Genomic DNA, 20972 nt, shown 5'->3' with positions numbered 1-20972 from the left:
CACCCAAGCAGAGGGCCTGGTAGCTAGGACCCCAGGGTGGCAGCCATGAGCGATCAGCAGATCCAAAACCTGGGGTGCTGCAGCACCCTCTCCTTCCCTATTTCCAGCACCTGTGGCAGCAGCACAGGGAGACCCTTTGAGCCCCCTTCTCAGGAGGTGCTGCCAGAGGGACATGTTGGCTACTTTTGGGTAAGTGGCAACTTCCTGGCTCCCAGAAACACTCCCACCCCAGAGCCAGCACCACCCAAGTGTCAGGCAGACTATCCACGTAGGCACAGCTTGTGCAAGAATGTGTGTGTGTGTGTGTGTGGGGGGGGTCCCATTGACTGTTCTGCCCTGGCGCCTGCAGCTGTTGCCCATGGGCTTGACTCCAGTGACCCCTCTTCCATGTGGCTGGGCCACACAGGTGTAAACCTCACCTTACACACAAAGCCAGGAAGTGCAGTTGCTCTCCCCTGTCCACAGAACCACAGCCAGGCGTGCAGGGCCAGATTAAGTCCTTTAAAGGCCCTAAGCACTGAAAAGATTATGGTGCCCCCCCATATGTCATTCAAAATAAAAACAATCCTATACCGTAAAATCTCATTTTTGGTGCCCCTGCTCTGCTGGTGTCCTAAGCAGTGCTTAGTCTGCCTAGTGGGTAATCCAGCCCTGCAGGCGTGGCACGCTTGCCTGGCCCGGCGCCACCCGCTTTAGCAGCGCCCCTCCAGCCAGGTCCCGGGGCGCGTCAGCCTGAGTGTGGCTGATGCCCGCGCCGGCCCCACCTCTCAGAGCGTTTGCCCAGCCCGTCCGCTCTGGCTGCTTGCCGCGGGCTCTGGCTCTGCCCCGGGGAGCGCCCCGCCCCGTCACCGAGCGGCGCGGCCGCCTGCCTTCCCCAGCGCCCGGCTCTAGCATGGGCCCCCCGGCCAGCCGGCCAGCCAAGCGCAGGGCGCCCAGCCCACTGGCTGCGCAGGCGGCAGCAGGCGTCTCCCGCCCAGGGCGCCCCGGCGCGGCGGCTGCAGGGGGACGAGGATGCCCAAGGAGAAGCCGCTGTGGAAGGGCTCCGCGTTCCGCCTCTGCCTGCTTTCGGCCGCGCTCTTCCTCTGCCTGCAGCTGGGGCTGAGGCGCTCCTGGGCCCTGGAGGAAAAGGCGGGAGCAGCTGCGGTCGGGGCGCTGCGCGCCCGGGGCACCGCGCGCAAGGGCGGAGCGGAGACACAAGCGCACCTGAAGCCGGAGGCGGCGACCGCCGGCAGGAGGCGCGTGACCTACCTGAGAAGCAGCCGCAGGAGCAGCTCGGAGCAGCCCCCGGGCAGCAGCCGCAGGAAGGTAGGGAGTGGCCTGGGCAGCGGGGCACTGGCTCATGTGCCGTAGGTATTGCCGTGGTGTGACGGGCCAGCGCCATGCCCCGACACGACCCCGTCTTCCCGCCACAAAGGGCTGTATCGGCCAACTAGGCATAGGCTGGTGCCTGCTGCAAACGGCTCAGCCCGCCCCCCCCCCCCGGGAGTCGGTACTTGTGGGGGTTGGCTCCGAAGTCCACTCACCGCTCCCCCATCTCTGCTGTTGCTGAGCCCTGTGGTGCCCCAAAGTACTAGGTAGGGTGACTCTATCTCCCAAGACAGCCCTCCACAGTGGGCTGGCCTGAGTCCTTTTCCCCCCATGGGTGGGGCTGGCCCATGCTGCTTGTCTGAGCGCTCCCACCAGGCTGGTGTTCCTGGAACCCTGCCTGACACTTGTATAAAACCTGATTCTCCCTCTCCCCCCCCCCCCCTTCCCTGGGGCTGCCATATGGCTACTACCACTCACTGGCATGTTCCTCTGTACCACACTCACTTTTTTGAAAAGTGGGCATTTGGCCTGTTTGCTCTTGCAAATTGATCAACTCATCAAAAGAAAATGGGTCAGATGCCCACTTCTGCCAGAAAATTCAGGTTAGCTAGGACAGGGCTTAAAAAAGGAATATCCTGGCTAAAATGGGATATATGGTCACCCTATCTGTGAGAATAAGGGCCATCCCAGGCAGAGTTGTGCACAAGATTGGCCATTGAGCTGGCAGGGGATGTGTGATAGTCCTGCCAAAATGATGCCCATGGGCTGATCAGCAACTTTTAGCATCATAGTGAGCCCAAATCTTGTGCCTGCACTCTGATTGCTTTGGGTTTTATAGGCAGAGGTACCCTTAGTTTAAGGGAAGTGTAGAACTACCAAGGTCTTTCCTTGATACTCAGTGGGTCAGGAAAGAAGACTGAGAAATTGGATAATTTCTTTTTTCCTTTTGCTCATCTCATCCAGGAAGGAAGGAAGTGAAAGAAGCACATTTTGTCCTAACAGTGACTATGACATTTTCTGATCTTTTATGATGTTGGTATCATATGGCATTGGTATGTAATATTGCCAGCTTTTGCAATTTTGTCAAGTGCTGTAATATTTGGTTTCTTGTCTGAAATCCCCAGTTCCTGATTATGGGGGATCAAACAGCTTTTTTGGGATATGTTTCCAGCCTTAGTGGTTGCAGGTAAACATTCAGAAAACTTAAGTTTATCTTTTAAAGACTGAAAACTTAGTAGACAAATTAAAAGAACTCCAATTTTACAATTTATAAGCCAGTCTGATGATTTTTAGGAGGCAAAGGTCATGAACTTTTGAATTTCTGTGGTGTTGGTGTTGTATTGTGATGATACTTCATGCCACAAACACTTTGGGATACAGTGCTGTTGTTTTGTGTTGCTGTAAGTACATAAGAAAGTGAAATGACTGCAGTTCACGGTCCATGTCTGCATTAAGGAATTGAACTGTTTCTGGTTGAATTGGTGCAATAGAATTAGTTTACGCATAAATAGCTTTATATGCCCACTCTAGGCATATGGATGCATACTTCAAAACTTTGCAGTTTCCACTTGTATCAACACTAATGCTGTTCTAAATTATTACAATTGCTCTGCTCTCTGAATACTCAGCTAACAATTTCTGGCAGGTCTCCCAGCTATAGTGTTTTCTGGAAGATTTTCAAAGTCCCCTAGTTTGAGGACTTTTTGAACTGTTTGTGCTGTTATATTAGTGGTATTTAGCTGCTGAAATAACCTCATGAGCATCTTCCTAAAGTACATTATATTTCATTTATTAGAGTGTTCTTCATCATGGTACTCCCTCTACTGAGACTGCTCCTAGGGAATCACGATTGAGAGAACAGGATAAAGATAGAGGATCTATCTGGGAAAATGGGTAACAAAAATCATATAGGGATTGGCTCTACACACAAATTGTACTGCTTTATTCGTCGTTCAGTGACTAGTTGATGACATTAGTTATGTCAGTTGGATAGTGCTAATATCACAAGTCCAAGAAACATGTAACAGTTGCGCCATGGGAAGGCTGTCATCATGCTACTTATCTGAATGGCAGCAAGTAGACGTCCCAAATGAACATCTTGTGTCAGATCCTATCACTCATCAGAAAGGCTTCGATCTTCCCCAGAAACTGTGGTGTGTCCTAAACCGGCATAGGACTGGCCAGGCAGGTGCAGTTATCTACTGCATAAGTGGCATTTGTTGCCATTTCCACTTTGTGATTGTGGCAGTCCGCAAACTATGCATCCCATTGTTGCGGAATACCCAACACGAAAATTCACTGGCTCATTGGAGAATATTCCCAATCTAACCAGCAACATTGTTCACTGACTGGAGAGCTTGGACGTCCAACTTTGACGAAGAATATAGTGTTGAACACGACATTCGAAAGAAGAAGACTGCTTTATTTATACTGGCAAAATTGGAATAGTACAACTCTGGTAGTGTGGAAATAGATACCCCAGTGTAACATTTTTGCAGTGGTGTTGTAACGGTGTAGTTCTGCATTGGTGAGCGAGGGAAGAGCTCTGTGAATCCTGAAAGCTTGTATCTTCTACCAATTGAAGCTAATCCAATAAAAGCTATTACCTCACTTACCTTCTTTCTCATATACAGGCACAGTTTCTCTATATGGAAGGAGAATAAGCACTAGAGGGAAAAGGCCTTTTTTATTGGTGTAACACAAGCTATGTCTTCACTAGGAATATAAATTCCTAGTGCAGACAGTTTGTAGTCTTTCCATGAGTTAATACGCTGGGGGAGCTTAGTCTTTAAGTAGATCTGCTCACTAGGGATGTAAAATCCCAGTTAATTGTTAACTGGTTAAACCTTAGGTGGAGTTAGGGTTTAACTGATTAAAGTGGGATCTGGGCTGGGGACTGCTCCATCCCAGTGGGAACAACCCCCAGCCCGTGGGGTTCCTGCCCCTAGGTCTGTACTGGGGCTGGCTGCCATCTCCAAGCCTTGCACTAGGGGTAGGTCTGCTGCCGGCTGCAAGGCCCTGCCTTTAAGGAACCCCTGTCCATGGTGGGCCCAGGCTTCCTGTGGACAGAGGCTGTTCCAGAAGCCCGAGCAGCCCTTGTTTCCCTTGGGCTCCCTGTGGGGCCGGAGCAGCTGTCTGCTTGTGGCAGGCAGGAAACTGCTCCATCCCCCACTGGTTATCGGTTAACTGAAACAGGAAGCATCACCCATTTATAGTGACGCTTACCAGTTGACCAGTTAATCTTTCACATCGCTGCTGCTAACCCGTGTGGAAATTACAAATTGTGTTGTATTCACTAGAATGTTACATCAAGTGAGTTAACTTGAGATAGCTAATTCAAATAAAGAACACGTTGAGTCCCTAGTGAAGGGACGGCCTAGGGATTTGTATCAGTATAACTATTTTGGTTGAAAAATCACAACACTGACTGAAATAATTATACCTATTTTAATTATATGTACAAAAGTTATATGTAAACGAGGCCTGAATGGGATACGTAGAAGGGATATAAGCGACTAGTCGACTATCCTGGCATGGCTCATGTATATTTGAAAAGCAGAAACCCAGCAGGGAGCACATGGACAGTGGGGGAATCCCCCGCTGTCCCCATGCTCCCCGAGGGGCTTCCTTTTGAAATGTACAAGAGCCCCCCATGGGCTCTTCATTTCAAAGGCTCAGGTGCCTCAGGGATCACGGGGGGTGGACTGTGCTCCCTGCTGGACTGTGCTCCCTGCTGGGCTTCTGCCTTTGAAATGTAATAAGAGCCCAGTTAGGGCTCTTGCTGACTTCAAAGGCAGAGGCACCCTTATCGACTAATCAAATAGTTGCTGGAAATCACATAACCTATTCAATTAGTTAATTCATCTAAATTTAACATCTCTAACATGTAGCCATCGCCTATTAAGTAGTGCATAGCCGGATGTTAAATAGCTCAGAAATGCTAGTCATTTTAATATGGTCGATAAATAATGATTTTTAAGAAAAAATAAAGTAGAAATGGAGTGAATATCATTTTTATTTTTCATCATGTTACTTTTTATTTCATTTAGAGATTTTTCAGACTGTTTTAAGACAAGAAAAGGCCTCTTATTTTAATCAAAAAAGGCACTTAATTCCTGTTCCGTAATTTGGAGACTGGTACTGACAGCAGAGTAGTCCCTAGGAGAGTGTGGGGCCTGGGGTGGAAGTAGGGATGTAAAATCCCAGTTAGTCAGTTAAGTGGTGAAACCTTATGTTTAACTGATTGAGCAGGATCCAGCTCATACCACTACCACTTCCCTGCACAAGGCTGCCAGCTGTATGGCAGCAAGTAGACGTCCCAAATGTGGGCTGCTGCGTGTGAGTTGGCTAATTCTTTTTTAAGTAAAAATTTTAAAAGCTTAACTTTGATATTGTGCATCAGTTATACAAAAATTAGAACTAAATTCTGCCAGCCCTATCTATGGGGAATGTACTTACACTGTAAAAGAGTACAAATGTAAGGTGCATGTATGGATAATACCAACTGAATGGAAGGCTTCCCCTTAGTAACTTAACCATGTGCAGGGCTGGAATGAGGCATGGGCGAGCCGGGCAGCTGTCTGGGGCACCAACCTTTGGGGGGCGCCTGATGGCAGCTGTAAGGGGCGCGCAGCGTCCCATACAGCTGCCACCAGGCGCCGCGCGCCCGGCTCCTGCAGCGTCGGCCCTGTGGCACTGGCCAGCAGCGCCCTTCTCCCCACGGCCGTGGGGCTCTGCATGACCTGGCGTGCGCGCGCCAGCAGAGCTTGCCGGGCCGGGCTGGGCAGCGCATGCGCTGTGCGCCCCGGGGGTGGGCCGAAAGGGCTCGGGCCGGCCCTGACCATGTGACAGATCTGGTAAATTTCACAGCTGCCAATGCAGTTAGTCATTGAGCTTGCCAAGGAGCCAGATGTTACTGCAATATATTCCTGAACTTGGCATATACAGACTGCAAATGTCATCCAAAAAGTAGGAGTGGTGTGACGTGCTACGGTATATGGTATGATGAATAGAAGGCTGGAACCCCGTTATTGGATTTTTCCACTAGGAATGTAAAATCCCAGTTAATCAATTAACCCAGGAGTGGGGAACCTAAGGCCTGGGGACTGGATGCGGCCCCTGGCTTGCTTGGATCTGGCCCCTGAGGCTCCCCTCAGCATTGTGGAGACTGTGCTTGTGCTCCAGCCCCACTGCTTTCCCCTCCCGCGGGACTGGAACACTTAGAGTCTACTAGTCTGGGCCCCCCTAGGCTCTGGTGTCTTTCTCCTTCTCATTTGGGCCACGTCAGTGAGGTGTTGTTTTTTGGGTGTTTTTTGTTTGTTTTGTTTCTCACTTGTGTGTGGCCCCGACCCAAGAATGGTTCCCCACCTCTGAGTTAACTGGTTAAATCTTAGGTTTAATTGCTTAACCGATGAACTAGGCTCCATCCCCACAGTAGGAGCCAGCAGCACCGCATGTGTACGTGTGGGGAAACTTCTGTTCTCAAGGTCCCTGTGCATGAAGCTCCTGGCGGCTGCTGACGGTTCCCCTGCTCCGAAGCAGCCCTCTGCCTGCAGCAGGTCGTGGGTGGGAGGCTGCTTCCAGGTATTGGTTATCCGATATCCAGTAAGCATCACTGATGACGATGCTCACTGAGTAACCAGTTACCCATTCACATACCTATTTCCCACACTAACCTATTTGTGTTGATTAAAATATAAATAAAGTTCCTAACATGTTTTAAAACTTTGCCAAACAATGACAAATTAACTTGTGGTACAGATTAAAAAAAACAGATTTTGTTTTTATACATATACACCTTTGCTCTTCAGTGACTGTTGGGAAGACTTACATACCTGTACCTTACTCACTCTCTTAGTTCCAGCTGTAGGATACAAGATTTAAAATCTGATAAATAGTTACAAATTACCCTTGCTGTGTTAATGAAGGGGAGGAGATAAATATGATGGTAGAACTAAGAATTAGATTTTGTTGGATGGGTCCTTCTGCATTTTGGCTAGGATTAAAGATGTCTGTAAATAGTGTTCCGAGCTGTACAGTATCCTTGCTTAAAACAAACAAAACAATATTTTTGGTTTATTTTTAAAAGGTAATTACATTTAAGTTGTGCTTCGTTTGGTAACAGATTGTTTTTTGCTGTTGTCTATTCGATTGCTTACTTTTGCTTAAGGAGCTAGTAGTAGGAAGTCATTAATTTCTATAAATACAGGCAGTCCCCGGGTTACGTATAAGATAGGGACTGTAGGTTTGTTCTTAAGTTGAATTTGTATGTAAGTCGGAACTGGTACATATTGTAGGGGAAACTCTAGCCAAACATTTCTCCAGAGCTCAGTTTTATTCTCCCACACCTCACTTCCCTCAGTCCTTTATTCTCAAGCTGAGGTGTCTGCTGAGAAGAGCCGCTCCGCGTCTCCTTGGTCTGCTGGGGGTGGCGCTAGCTTCACGTCTCCCTGGTCTGCTGAGGGGAAGCAGCTAGTGCGGGGTTGTCTCACCCCGTTTGTAAGTAGGGATCCGATGTAAGTCGGATCCATGTAACCCGGGGACTGCCTGTAACTGAGACAATCTCATTTAAAAAAAAATCTAAACTTAAATCTGCATTTTTAATTACAAGATGAAATGGTCTCTTCAAAATCATATGGAAAAAGTTAATTCATAGGTTAACAGTCCATCAGTTAAAAGTAGAGATACGCTGGATTAAGTTTAAAATGACTTTCATCATTCTTTTTAACTGTACTAAAAAAGATGTTCCTAGACTTTGGATTTGTTTTTATAGACTTTTATGTCCAGAATGGCTAGGATGTATGGATAGGCATCCTTTTTAGCATTTTTATAACTTTGCTTAATGTAAGTTTTTTATGTTAATTTTTTTCATTTTTGATTTACATGTATATTGTTAATTTGCTTTCAGTTTTTCAAACCTCTGATACTAGTTGTACAAATCACATCTTTCTGTGCCTCAGTTTCCCCATCACTAAAACAGGAATAATGATATTGATCTCCTTTGTAAAATACGTTGGATCTATTGTTGGGGGAAAGCGCTACACAAGAGTTGAGTGGTATTATTATTTATTACATATTATTGGGCTGCTCCTGTTTCTGTTTAAGCCAGTGTGAATACTCTCAGAAATCTTGATTCTCTTGAAATTGGTCTAATCTGTCTGTCTAGCCTTTTAAGCTATACTCAATACTGTAATGTCTGAACATATTAGGATTGAGTCCTAACTTTTTATACAGATTTGTTATTTTCTCTCAGGCCATACATTGTAATGTGAAAATTGTTGAGATTTGAAAGTTGCAAAGAATGTTCATAATTGTTTACAGGCAGTCCCCGACTTACGCGGATCCGACTTATGTCGGATCCGCACTTATGAACGGGGCTTTCTCGCCCCGGAGGTCGAGGTAGCGGATTGCTACCTGCGAGCTCCGGGGCGAGAAAGCCCCGTTCGTAAGCTGCTCCGGTGCCCCTGGTCTGCTGGAGACCGTCTCCAGCAGACCAGGGGCACCGGGCGGGTTCCCGCGCTTCTGAGGCTTTGCCAGAGCAAAGCCTCGGAAGCGCGGGAACCGCTGCTGCTGCCACTTGGGTGCCGGTGCCTGTGGTCTGCTGGGGACCGTCCCCAGCAGACCACAGGCACCGGGACCCAAGCGGCAGCAGCGGGCGGGAACCCCCGCTGCTGCCGCTTGGGTTGCGGTGCCTGTGGTCTGCTGGGGACGGTCCCCAGCAGACCACAGGCACCGGGACTGAAGCCGCAGCCGCGGGGGGGGAGGGGTCCCGCGCCTCTGAGACTTTGCCAGAGCAAAGCCTCAGAGGCGCGGCACCCCGCTGCCGCTGCTGCTCTGCTCCCTGTGTCCCTGGTCTGCTGGGGGGGGGGGCGCGGATAGTGTGCCCCCCCCCCCCAGCAGACCAGGCTTTTGTTTTGGACCCTGGAGCAGAGCAGCTGGGGCGCTGCCGATTGGTCCTGCAGCACCCGCTCTGGGCACTACTGGACCAACCCAGCAGCATCCCAGCTGCTCTGCCCCAGGTCCTGATTCAGCCGCTGCTGGTCAGTTTCAGCAGTGGCTGAATCAGGACGCCTGGGGCAGAGCAGCTGGGGTGCTGCTGGGTTGGTCCAGTAGCGCCGAGGGGTGCTACTGGAGCAACCCAGCAGCACCCCAGTTGCTCTGCCCCAGGCGTCCCCAAGTCAGCCGCTGCTGAAACTGACCAGTGCTGACTACAGGAAGCCCAAGGCAGAGTTGCTCTGCCCCAGGCTTCCTGGAATCAGCGCTCATCAGTTTCAGCAGCAGCTGACTTGGGGAAGCTTGGGGTTCTTAAGTTGAATCTGTATGTAAGTCAGAACTGGCGGTCAGTTTCAGCAGCGGCTGAATCTGGACGCCAGTTCCGACTTACATACAGATTCAACTTAAGAACAAACCTACAGTCCCTATCTCGTACGTAACCCGGGGACTGCCTGTACATTAATATAGCTTTTTTTAATGAGAAAGGATCCCCAAATCCTATGTAAACTGAAACACAAGTCATAGGCGGTGGTTGCTCCACCCACCCTATAGGTTTCAGACATGGAAGTTCAACAGTGTACAACATTGTTACGCAATTGTTTGGAACTAGTAGTCATTCACTAGAAATGCTGCTGCTGTGCTCAGTGTACCCACTTGCTACAGCAATTGGAGGGATTCTCCCTCCATTAAACTAGTGCTGTCAATCCCTGGGTTTAGATAGTTTTAACTCTGTCACTCAGAGGTGTGGATTTTTCACATTACTCTGCGATATAGCTGGGTAGGCCTAACTTCTTAGTGTAGACCTGGCCTAAGAGAAGAAATTAAGAATATACCTTAACAATTTAAAAGCAGAACCAAAGTCTATGTAAAGTCAGAATATAATTACCTAAATTGGAATTTGGCTAGCACCATGAGTTAAAATATCCTGTTGTGAAAAGTGCTGTGGTGTCTTTAATGACCACAGATAGGGCATGTCTAGACTTGCTTTCACTTTCGAAAGAAGATATACACATTTGGCGTGAATTTGCGTATCTTCTTCTAATTGCTTTTTAGAAAGAAGTTCTCTCGAAAAAGAAAGTAGTCTGGACGTAGTTCTTTCGAGAAAAAAACCCTTTTTTGAAAGAACTGTTCCTAAAAAAATGAGGTTTACACGGTTCTTTCGAAAAAGGTTTTTTTTTCTCGGACGAACTGCATCTAAACTACTTTATTTTTTAAAAGAACCTCTTTCGAAAAAGTGATCAGAAGATGTGCAAATTTGTGCCGAATTTTCATATCTTCTTTCGAAAGTGAAAGCAACTCTAGACGTGCCCATAGTTATGACTTCAGTTTAACATCTCAGAGGAAAAGCATCACTGACACCATTTCCTTCAGCACTTGGGAGTCTGTTGTATTAATTATAATGTACAAAAGAGTTAAAGATGTTAGACTCTTTCACTGTCTAACATAAAACAGTGACAAAGAGTCTTTTTTTTCCTCAGAGGCCTTGGTTTATTTTTTGGCAGACATTTGTAAGCATGAATTTTAAACTTGAAAGATTATTTCTTTAAACACAAGACAGAGCAAGAAATTAAAAATTATTCATATTGAAACTGAAATTAAATGGTTATGCAAAACAAACAATTAGATGTTTAGATGTCTCCTTTGGGAGGCAAAATATTAGTCTCTCTCATTTGGAGAACAAACTTTCTTTGATAAAAAGGAAAGGATTAATTTTACCTTCAGTCTTGTGTAAAGAGTATTCATGTCTCCAGTTTCGAATAGACACAAGGCAGAGGATAGAGAAGATGGAAAAAAATAAAGCTTTTGTTGATATCTTTTTGGAACGATGGACAGCTGGTTAACCACAAATGGATTCTTTGGCTGGCTCATCGACTGTTGCTTGGACCCTGGTTTGCTTTCTCGTCAGAGATACCATCTAGTTGGGTCTTTGCTCTTTAGAGAGGGCAGAGTTTTGGCCGTCTCATCTCACTGTGCTAATGCAGTGCATTTGATTTCAGGGTTTGATGAAAAGCTGAGAGAGAGAATATAGGAGGAAACAAATAGTGGAGCAGAAAGTAACATCATAGGGAAAGGTAGGCAAAATTGTATTTTGTGCTTCTCTGTGGTGTAGGCAATTAGTCTTCTGCTGGGCTGAGACCAGGATGTCATGATGATTTTCAGAACTGGCAGGTGAAAAATAAAACTCTTTGAACAAGAGCAAGGCTATCTGGTGTTCTTTCTGGAAGAAAATCTTTTGATCTAATCTTGCCAGGAAGAAATCTTCCCCCCAGGTTAGATTGGCAGAGACCATGGGTTTTGTTTTGTTTGTTTGTTTTTTCCTTCTTCTGTGGCATGGGACAGTGGCCACTTGCAGATTTAAAATAGTGTAATTAGTGGAGTCTCTGTAATTTGAAGTCTTAAACCATGATTTAGGGACTTCATTAACTCACTATGGACCTGTTACAGGAGTACAAGGGGAGCGAGGTTCTGTGGTTTGCAGTGTGCAGAAGGTCAGATTAGAATAGGTGATCGGAATAGTCCCATCTGACATTAAAGTCTATGCAACAAGACGAGATGACCCTGGGATGCAATGTGGGATGGGAGAGAGAGATTAATTTATTTTAAAGTCCCTTTTTAAGGAATCTCAACGGGGAAGAGTAGGTGACAGTTTTTTTTGTGATTATTTTGTCTACAAGTTAAGTCTGATGTTTGTCACACCACGTTTGGTTAATTAACTTTTGGTTCCACATTTCCTGTTTTTACCAAACATGATTTCAGCAGTCTTTTAATCATATTAGCAGGTTCTTTAAGTTTGAACTAAACTATCTTCTTTGTATATTTCCTTTGACACTTGTTTTCAAGAAGCAAATATTATAAACAACTTATTTTTACTGTTAATTTTTAAGTACTCAAAATACAAAATATTGTAAAATTTTATGAATTTTCACTTGCTTTTTACATTTGAGCTTACGGTTATGGTAAATTTTATAGGCTTAATGGTCATAACAGATCTCCCATCCAAGTACTGATTGGACTCATACTTGATTAGCATGTAAAATTTGCACAAGGATTAAATAACAAGGTAATCCAGTTTCAGGCCATGGGTATCTGGGAGGTAACTATGAGAGTCTTTCTTTTTGTTCAAATATTGTCAAACTAAAAGAGCAGACTGCAGGAGAGTATTATGTATGGAATAAAAGAATGTACTTTTATCAATAGTTGTTTAAAACAGCAAACACAATCAAATCCCAAGAGTACCAGCCAAATCTGGTATCAGATTGATGTAGCCGTGTCAGAAAAAAAATACAGAAACATCGTTACTTCTGAAAAGAATTCATGTGCAAGAAAAATACTGGCCTTTCACTATATTTTAACTGCAAATAACATTTGTTTAGTAGCCCATACATTTTGCATGTAAAATTGTTTTTAATAGTCTTGGAGGGGTATCCGTGTTAGTCCGTAACAATATTACAGTCTATAGTAGGTTTTTTTTTTTTTGGTTAATCTCTAAGGTGTTACAGATCAATTCGTTGTTTTTGAGAGCAAGTTACAAGGTAAGTGATCTTCCAGTAATCTTGATTTTTGCATGTTTTTTATTAGATGAAAAAATACTTTTCATACATTTTTGAGACGGAGCTGGGGAATATTATCTTTCAGAAAATCATAAAGGCTTTATCAACAAGGAATCCTGTGGCATCTTAAAGGCTAGCAAATTTATTTATTTGAGCATAAGCTTTTGTGGGTAAAATATACTTGGTTAGGTGCAATGTTTTTTACCCACAAAAGCTTATGTCCAAATAAATGTTAGTCTTTTAAGATGCCACAGGGCTGCTTGTTGTTTTTGCTAATACAGACTAATATGGCTACCCCTCTGAGATGAAGGCTTTATAATTTAATTATATCCAACAACATTTCTTTTCGACATGCATTCGTCCTAGGATGGTATGGTGAAAATATTTGTATAAGTGACATAAGCCATCATGCATCAGGGCATAAGCCAGACTTTGATTAAATATTAACTTCCCCTATGGGGAAGTTTAATTATTCCATAACTTTTCATTATGGGGATTGTTTCACCTTCCTGTTAAACTGTCTGGTTCTGGACACTATCAGAGACAGGATAGTGGGCTAAATGGACCGTTAGTCTGATCTAAAATGTAGTTCTTGTCTGTCTGTGTATTAGGAGAGAAATACGTAATGATCCATTTCTCGTTGCAGCACACGACCCAAAAAGCTGAGCTGGGTTTGGAGGGTTGGGAGAGGGAACAATGCTCCCTTTCTTCCTAGAATGGTTCCATAGCCAGTGGTTGAACTAGCTGTGTGCCCTTTAGGCATTCCCACTGTAAGGGAGGACCAGAGCATTCCAGATGCAGTGTTGTCTTTGCGCTCACCTTTTTTTTTTTTTTTTGCTGTTCCAAAAGCCTTTGCAGAGTGGGTTTCTAGGAAAAGGGATTATGGAGAGCAGGGCTCTACACGTGGATTCCCTGCACAGCAGACCTTAACTGCTTCTGCCACCAGGGAACCCTTTGTGGCCACAGAGGCAAGATTTTCCTCACATGAATAGTTACCTGTATCAGTTTTCAATTGCTAGTACTGACTTACTCTGTAATAAAAATAACACACACCAGTGTGATAAGACAGCTCTTTATTTTTTGTTTCCAGTTGCATGATCCATATTTACAAGTTACACTTCTGACATGTCATAAATTAGCATCCATTCTCTCCAGTGGCTGCACACATAGATGACTGGTGTCTGAGAGGGAAAGGAGCACAGGGAGGACCACCCAGAAGAACAGGGGTGGCCCAAGAGAGACCACATTTATCAATCAAAATTTTGGCTGGGGCACAGGGGGAAGTGCACCTCCTGTGTGGTACCATGAGTCGCCTATGACTGGATGCCACCAGCAAGTTAGCAGCTTGCAGACAGTTTCAATGAGATCAGAATCCCACCTCCTCTGAATTTTACTGTCCTTCTCAAATAGTACCTTTGTATACCTTGCTGGGGGAAAAGGAGGAAGGAGAGGATTTTGGCCATGTTGATGCTGCCAGCATAGCTTTGTTGGTGAGTGTGTCATCCCTGGGTGACAGAACTGTGCCAATAAAAGCCCTAAGTGTAAAGGCAATTACACCTGCAAAACTGCGATTTTGTCCCTACAGCTTGTTTTACTCAGAGGGCCTGGAATAAGCTTCACCAGCAAAAGCCCAATTTTGCCAATATAAGCTGCATCCAGCTAGAAGTGCTGTGCTGCGATAGTATCTTAGTCTTTTCAGGTGCCACAGGACTCCTTGTTGTTTTTGCTAATACAGACTTGCACTGCAGGCCTGTCTAAAGCTCTCTCGGAGAGTTTTTAGTCTCATTCTTTATGTCTGCCACACTCCTTCTGATAGGATTTAACTTTCTAGCTGATAAGGCTTTAATTGAAAGTTGATCAGTATTTTGCCAACACTTACCCAACTATTTAAGTATATATTTAAAGTAACATGAAACCCATGATAGTTAATGGAGTCTGTGGCAAAGGTTATGTTCAAATCTTGAAATCTGGCAAGCCAGATTAAGCGAACTGTGCACACTAGGGTTGTAACCTGTTAATAGATTAACCTTTTAGCCTTTAAGCCTCACTCTTAACAGATGAGGCTTACCAGTTCTGGTTAACTGGTAGGGGCTGGAAGCAGCTCCCTGCCTGCCTGTCGGTGGTTGCCCTTCCGCCCACTGGCTCCCCAAGAGCAGGGACAGCAATGGCTACAGAGCCTGCAGCGAAGCCTGCTGGCCCTGCTCCTGTGTAACTGTTAGGATTTTTAGATTCATGGCTATATTTTTAATGGCATTTTACAGCCTGAGTGCTCTGCTGAGATCTGATGGTGGACAGAATCTTCCCACAGGCAGCTCCAGAAGCTTCAAGATACTTAGCCTCAGCGGGAGATATTACCCCCTCCCCCCCTCCGCCCCTGAGTACCGCAGACTCTGGCTAGTGGATCTCTGTAGTTACTAATCCAACTGTAGCCTAGCTCCAGAATGGCCTTTTATGCTACATGGAGCTGTGGTATGTGGGGTGTGGGGTTTCCTTGCATTCTAATCTTCCTGCAAAGTGGGACAACACTGGTTTTGTTCCATGCACATTGTATGCCTGCAGATGGCGGAGGAGGCAAGATTTGTCCTGAAGAAATAATGAACATTTAGCATAATATGAATGCAGAGTTTGAGACATGAAAAATTTCAGAAAATAGGTATAACTTTGGCAATGGCAGGCCAACCTCAACCTTTGAATTGTGGTCACCTTTGAATCAGGGTATCCTTCAGGCCTGGGGCTTATTCAGGGCATGCTTCATCTCCCCCTGAAATCAGACATCTTGGTTGGAAGTTGAATCAGCCCCCCCATATCCTTGACCTGCATTGAGTCTGCCACAAAAAGTTGAAGTTGTGATGAGGACATGGGACAAAAACAGCTTTTCACAAACATTGTCCAGTAACCATCACATGGTAATGAATACCTGTCTCTAATGACTTTCAAAACATGTAGATGGTATTATGAGCTTTTGTGGGCACAGCCCACTTCTTCAGATGACCAGAGTTATGAGTTTAGGATGTGCACACTGAAAATAAATAGGAGAGGGGAAAGGGAGGGGGGAGGGAAAAAAGGAAGGAGGATGGGATACAGAGAGCTAGAGGGAATCAGTAAGTATCTGAAGATTGGGTAGTTAAAATGAAGCAGATAAGAATCAAAATCAATCGATAGTATCCTTCCTGACATGGGAGTCTACACAAAGAGCTGTTTGCACCTTCAATGGCTGTTAAGTTGGTAGTGTCCCAACCAACATTCATCACGATTGAGTCTACTAGCATATGAATTGAATTTGCGAATGAACTCTAATTCCAATGCTTCCCTGTGGATCTGGCTTGTAAAACTGGTTTGTGACAAGACAGCTACGTAAAGATAATTTAAACAGTGATTTGGAAGATTGAAGTGTTCCCCAGTAGGTTTCTGTATGTTCCCTTTATGTATATCTGATTTGTGTCCATTGATTCTTTCCCGCAGAGACTGTCCAATTTGTCAATATATATATAGCAGAGGGGCACTGCTGGCATTTGATGGCATAGATCAATTTACTGGATGTGCAGTCAAATGACCTTTCGATTTGGTAGCTTATGTTTTCGGTTCCAGTGATGAATTTGCCAGTATAGATATGAGGGCAGAGTTGGCATGATTTTTGGTTGCAGGGCTGGGTTCCTGGAGGCTTATGATGTGGTTGTGTAGCATGGTTACCAGAAAGAATTCGTTTCAGGTTGGAGGGTTGTCTGTAAGCAAGAATAAGCTTTTCTCCCAAGGCCTCTGAGAGTGAGGGATCATTTTCCAAGATGGGCTGTAGATTGTGTATAATGCGTTGGAGGGGTCTGAGTTGTGGACTATAGGGCTACGTCTACACTGGCACCCTTTTCCGGAACTGCTTAAAACGGAACAGTTTTCCGTTATAAGTATTTCCGGAAAAAGCACGTCTACATTAGCAGGATGCTTTTCCGGAAAAGCACTTTTTCCGGAAAAGCGTCCATGGCCAATGTAGACGTGCTTTTCCGGAAAAAAGCCCCGATCGTCATTTTCGCAATCGGGGCTTTTTTGCGGAAATGACTACTGTGCTGTCTACACTGGCCCTTTTCCGGGACAGTTTTTCTGGAAAAGGACTTTTGCCCGAACGGGAGCAGCATAGTTTTTCCGGAACAACACTGACAATTTTACAGTAGATCATCATTGCATTTCCGGAAAAGCAAGTGGCCAGTGTAGACAGCTCGCAGCTTATTCCGGAAAAGCGGCTGCTTTTCCGGAATAAGTGGCCCAGTGTAGACACAGCCTAGGGGTAATAACAGGAGGAGTTCTCTTGTTTTCTTTTGGGTCTGTCTTGAAGTAGTTCATGTCTGGGTACTTTTTTGGCTCTGTCAACTTGTTTTTTCACTTCTCCAGGTGGGTATTTCAGTTTTAGGGATGCTCTGTAAAGATCCTGTAGGTGACTGTCTGTGTGGTCAGAACAAATCTGGTTGTATCTTAGGGCTTGGCTGTATACATATCATTTGTTGTTTTTTTCTGTAACAGACTAACTCGGCTACCCCCTGAAGCTCCTAATGACTTTGTTTAGATTCCAAGTGTTGACACATGGGTGAGGGAGTCTCTCATGTCCCATGTCCCGTTTCTAATTTTTCAGATTATGTGCTTTAGTTCCTTACTTATAACTTAATCTACATGCTGCTTGGAATTCAAGTTGTACTGGATAGTCATTCAGATTTCCACATAATTGGATGGTGATAGTGAATTATACAGTCAACTATCAGTAAAACATTTGAGTAGGTATGCATTATGTTGCATCCATTTATTTATAAAAAACATCATCTATCGTCTTCCCAATGAGTTAAAATCTGAAGTAAAATAGATAATGAAGTTTAGCAGAAGAACTGAAAAAGAACAAGGCTATAGATTTATAATTTTGAGACATATTATGGATTGTCTTAGAATCTGTTAAATCATTCACTCTGATGTTATTTATGGTAGTTTATTTATACAGAATCTGATTGAATGACTCAGTGGCCTTTTTCTGTGTTAAGAGAATTTTTTAGAGTAATAGAGGCCATATGTACAAATGATCTGAAGGTCCTGGGTAACAGATGAATACAATCTGTAATTTTGAATCCACCCTTTTGAATGAATTACTGCCATATTTATATTGGACACAGCTGAAATGTTTCCTGCTGCATGCTCAGTATTTTACAGCATAATTAGTTCTAGGCCATATTATCATGCATTCTTAGACAGTAAACATACTACAGCATACATTGTACTAACAAGAAACGTTTGGATCTTTCACCGTAAATATCCTCACCAGCCTCAGTGTTTTCCTGTATTGGGGTATCTCCCTTTAAGAATGTTCTTAGGAGCAGCTGCAGCCGGAAGTGCCATAGAATGTAGAGGGGAACCAGGAGCTTCTGTACAAGATTTGTAGATGAATGACTGTGTTAGATGGATTCCTTTAATTGTTTATTACTTTTGATTTCTAGACTCATGCCACAAAAAGGAGTGCCAATCCTGTGTTCTATATGCTCCTTGTCACATTTATAACATGGACTATTCCTGTAATCTCCCAGCCAACTAATTAACACATAACCCAGAGCTATTTACCTATATACAAATTTACTGTCTCCCACCAGTTCCTCATGTCCAAGAGAAATGGTTGTTGCTGCCAGGACCAGTTCTAGGTTGAGAGAGCAGGGCTCTTGCGCTGGGTGCCGAAAGCCAGGTGGTACCACTGTGCCACTTGCCTTTTTTCTTCTCTGTTCTGATTGGTTGGCAGGTCATTTATGTTCCACAGATGATTGGTTGGCCTCCCTTCGTCCTTTTGCATGGTAGCTGGGAAGTGGGGTGGGAGGAATGAATGCCAACACCAAAAAAACTTTCTGCTCTGCCTGGCAAAATGCCTAATGCTGCTCCTTCTTGAGGCATGCTTTCAAGGCTGATAGAATAGAACTGTTTTGGACTATGTTGCTGTGAGTTCCAAATCTGTGTTGCCACAATGTGCTGCCAGGTGGGTCCTGTTTCTTATGTGAGTGGTGCTGATCTTAACTGTGGCAGTAGGCATGGGAAGAGAGGTTGTCTTCCAAATAACTGGGTCTCAGGCCATTTAGGGGTTTTAGGTCAAATCCAATATCTTAAATTCTAGATTGTGCTTCAGATCCAAAAGCATTGGTATCATACGCCTGGGAGATTTGCCCCCTAACACATGATATGCACTAGTTTCCATTTACTTACTTATAGATTTAATGTATTCTCATGAAGAGAAAATTGCTATGGAGATGACAAAGGCATGCATGGCCCTCAGACAACATGCTTACCTTTTTTTTTCATTTTGGTAATTATCTCTGACCTTTTGTGCCTACCACTTAAAATCAGTCTTTCTGTAGTTAATACATCTGATTTATGTTTTACCTAGGAAAGTGTGTTTTGGTGGAAGTGCTTGGGAAATCACAGTTCAGTTTACAAAGGTTAGTGTGTCCCCTTTACATGTTGAGGGAGGGGTAGACTGAGTAATCAGCTCACACTGGTGAGGATTTTGATCTGGCCAAGATGGTTCAGTTCTGGGGTAGCAGACTGGGAGGAGGGGAATTAGTTGGTGCCTCTATTGTTGGTTCATCCGTGGCTGACAAAGCACTCACTTGGGGGTGTCCCTGCCTTTGGATGCCTAAGTGTAGTGGCTGGCATAGATATTTAGCTTGCCAATAGTATCACAGAGAGAGAGGGATACTCCAGTTTGGTGGAACAGTAGGCTTAATGGTCCCACAATCTAGGTTGCACCACGGGAATTCTGTCACACTCTGCAAGGAGTCATTTATGGAAGTTTCCTCCCTTTAGGTCATTCCCACAGTTTTTTCTATAGCAGTAGATGCTCTTGCTTTATTTGTTTTGGAAATATTATCAGTTCATTTATGATAAGGAGGTCAACAAGCGGAAAATCCTAATGACTTTTGCTCCAGAAAATAAATACAAAATGCGTAAACATGGGATGACACAGACTGACTAAATAGAAAGGGATAGAATGGTTGAGGAAATGCATGCTATTTAGAAAAGTTTCAATTAATAGAACCAATGGAGATTAAAGTTATTAAAGATATGGAGTAATACCATAACATTCATTTTCTTAATAACCTTGCAAAATTGACTAATTGACTAAGAATTTAAATTCACTGCTCTCCTTCCTAATTACCTGTTATGTGGCATCCACTCCACTATACCATGAGTTATAGGGTTTGAAAATGTTAGGGAAAGAAGAAATTGCCTACAAAGGTGGCATATAATTTAAAAAATTACTTGCAATTTACAAGCCTAAGAAAAGTAAGTGTATGTCTACACTGTAGTAGGGTAGATGTACTCACATTAGGTCTGATAAAGTTAATGTACTAAAAACAGCAGGTGTGGCTGCATGGGTGGCGATACAGGTTACTACCCCCCCAAATCCTAGCCAATATCATAGATCCTATACAATGTGGGTGTGCTGTTTTTAGTATGCAAGCCTTATCACAGCTCACACAGGTCTGTCTTTCTGAGCTAGCAAAGACATAATCTAAGAATTTTTCACACCCTTGCTGTCCCCCATTGAATTGATGGAGCTAAGAGATGTACCCAGTGAGATGAGATGTACAATACAGCCTAGGAAATAATGGATAATGAATGAATAAACTGATCCTGAACCCAGTAAAATTTGTTAATCTAAATGATTACGTGTTAGTAATTTTTTACCTTTCTCTCACCATTTCCTTGAGTCACTTATATTTTCAAAGCAAGTAAACTTTATTTTATTGTTAATAGCTATGCCATCCTCTTCCTCCTCCTTTCTCCTCCATCTTTTCAGAAAATTAAACAAGAAACAATTAGGTTTCTATTGTATGCTGCCAGAGCGTATGCTCTTCTTTTTAATTGGATGTTATGTCTAATGACCTGATTGTGCAGATTTTTTTATTCCGAAGCCCATGGGAATTTTGAATACACAAGGAATACAAGATTAATTTGTTTGTAACTCCATGTAAATTCATGGTGCAATGTCTTGTATAATGTTTATAACTGACAGTCAAACATTGGTAATTGCCTTTAGCCAAAGAGGATGTTACTAACAGGCAGTTGTATTGTTTATACCAAACTGTATGCTTTGGAACAACCTCGTGT

General features: G+C 44.2%; 1 protein-coding gene across 6 annotated transcripts in view; it reads left to right on the top strand.

Moving 5' to 3' along the window:
- Positions 1-708: 708 nt before the first annotated feature.
- METTL24 (methyltransferase like 24) overlaps positions 709-20972 on the top strand; it is a 101941-nt gene continuing 81677 nt past the window's right edge. For 3 of the 6 annotated variants that reach the window (XM_075923114.1, XM_075923115.1, XM_075923113.1), the window contains exon 1: positions 709-1305. In XM_075923114.1, coding sequence (XP_075779229.1) covers positions 1012-1305 — 294 coding nt within the window. In that variant the 5' untranslated portion in view covers positions 709-1011. The remainder of the gene's footprint in view (positions 1306-20972) is intronic. The other 3 variants (XM_075923112.1, XM_006123202.4, XM_006123198.4) reach the window with 3 other exon arrangements.

The sequence above is a fragment of the Pelodiscus sinensis genome, chromosome 3 (genome assembly GCF_049634645.1).
Source record: "Pelodiscus sinensis isolate JC-2024 chromosome 3, ASM4963464v1, whole genome shotgun sequence".
In the NCBI taxonomy this organism is placed as follows: domain Eukaryota; kingdom Metazoa; phylum Chordata; order Testudines; family Trionychidae; genus Pelodiscus; species Pelodiscus sinensis.
The sequence above is the reverse complement of the archived record's forward strand: the minus strand, read 5'-3'. Positions and strand labels throughout refer to the sequence as shown.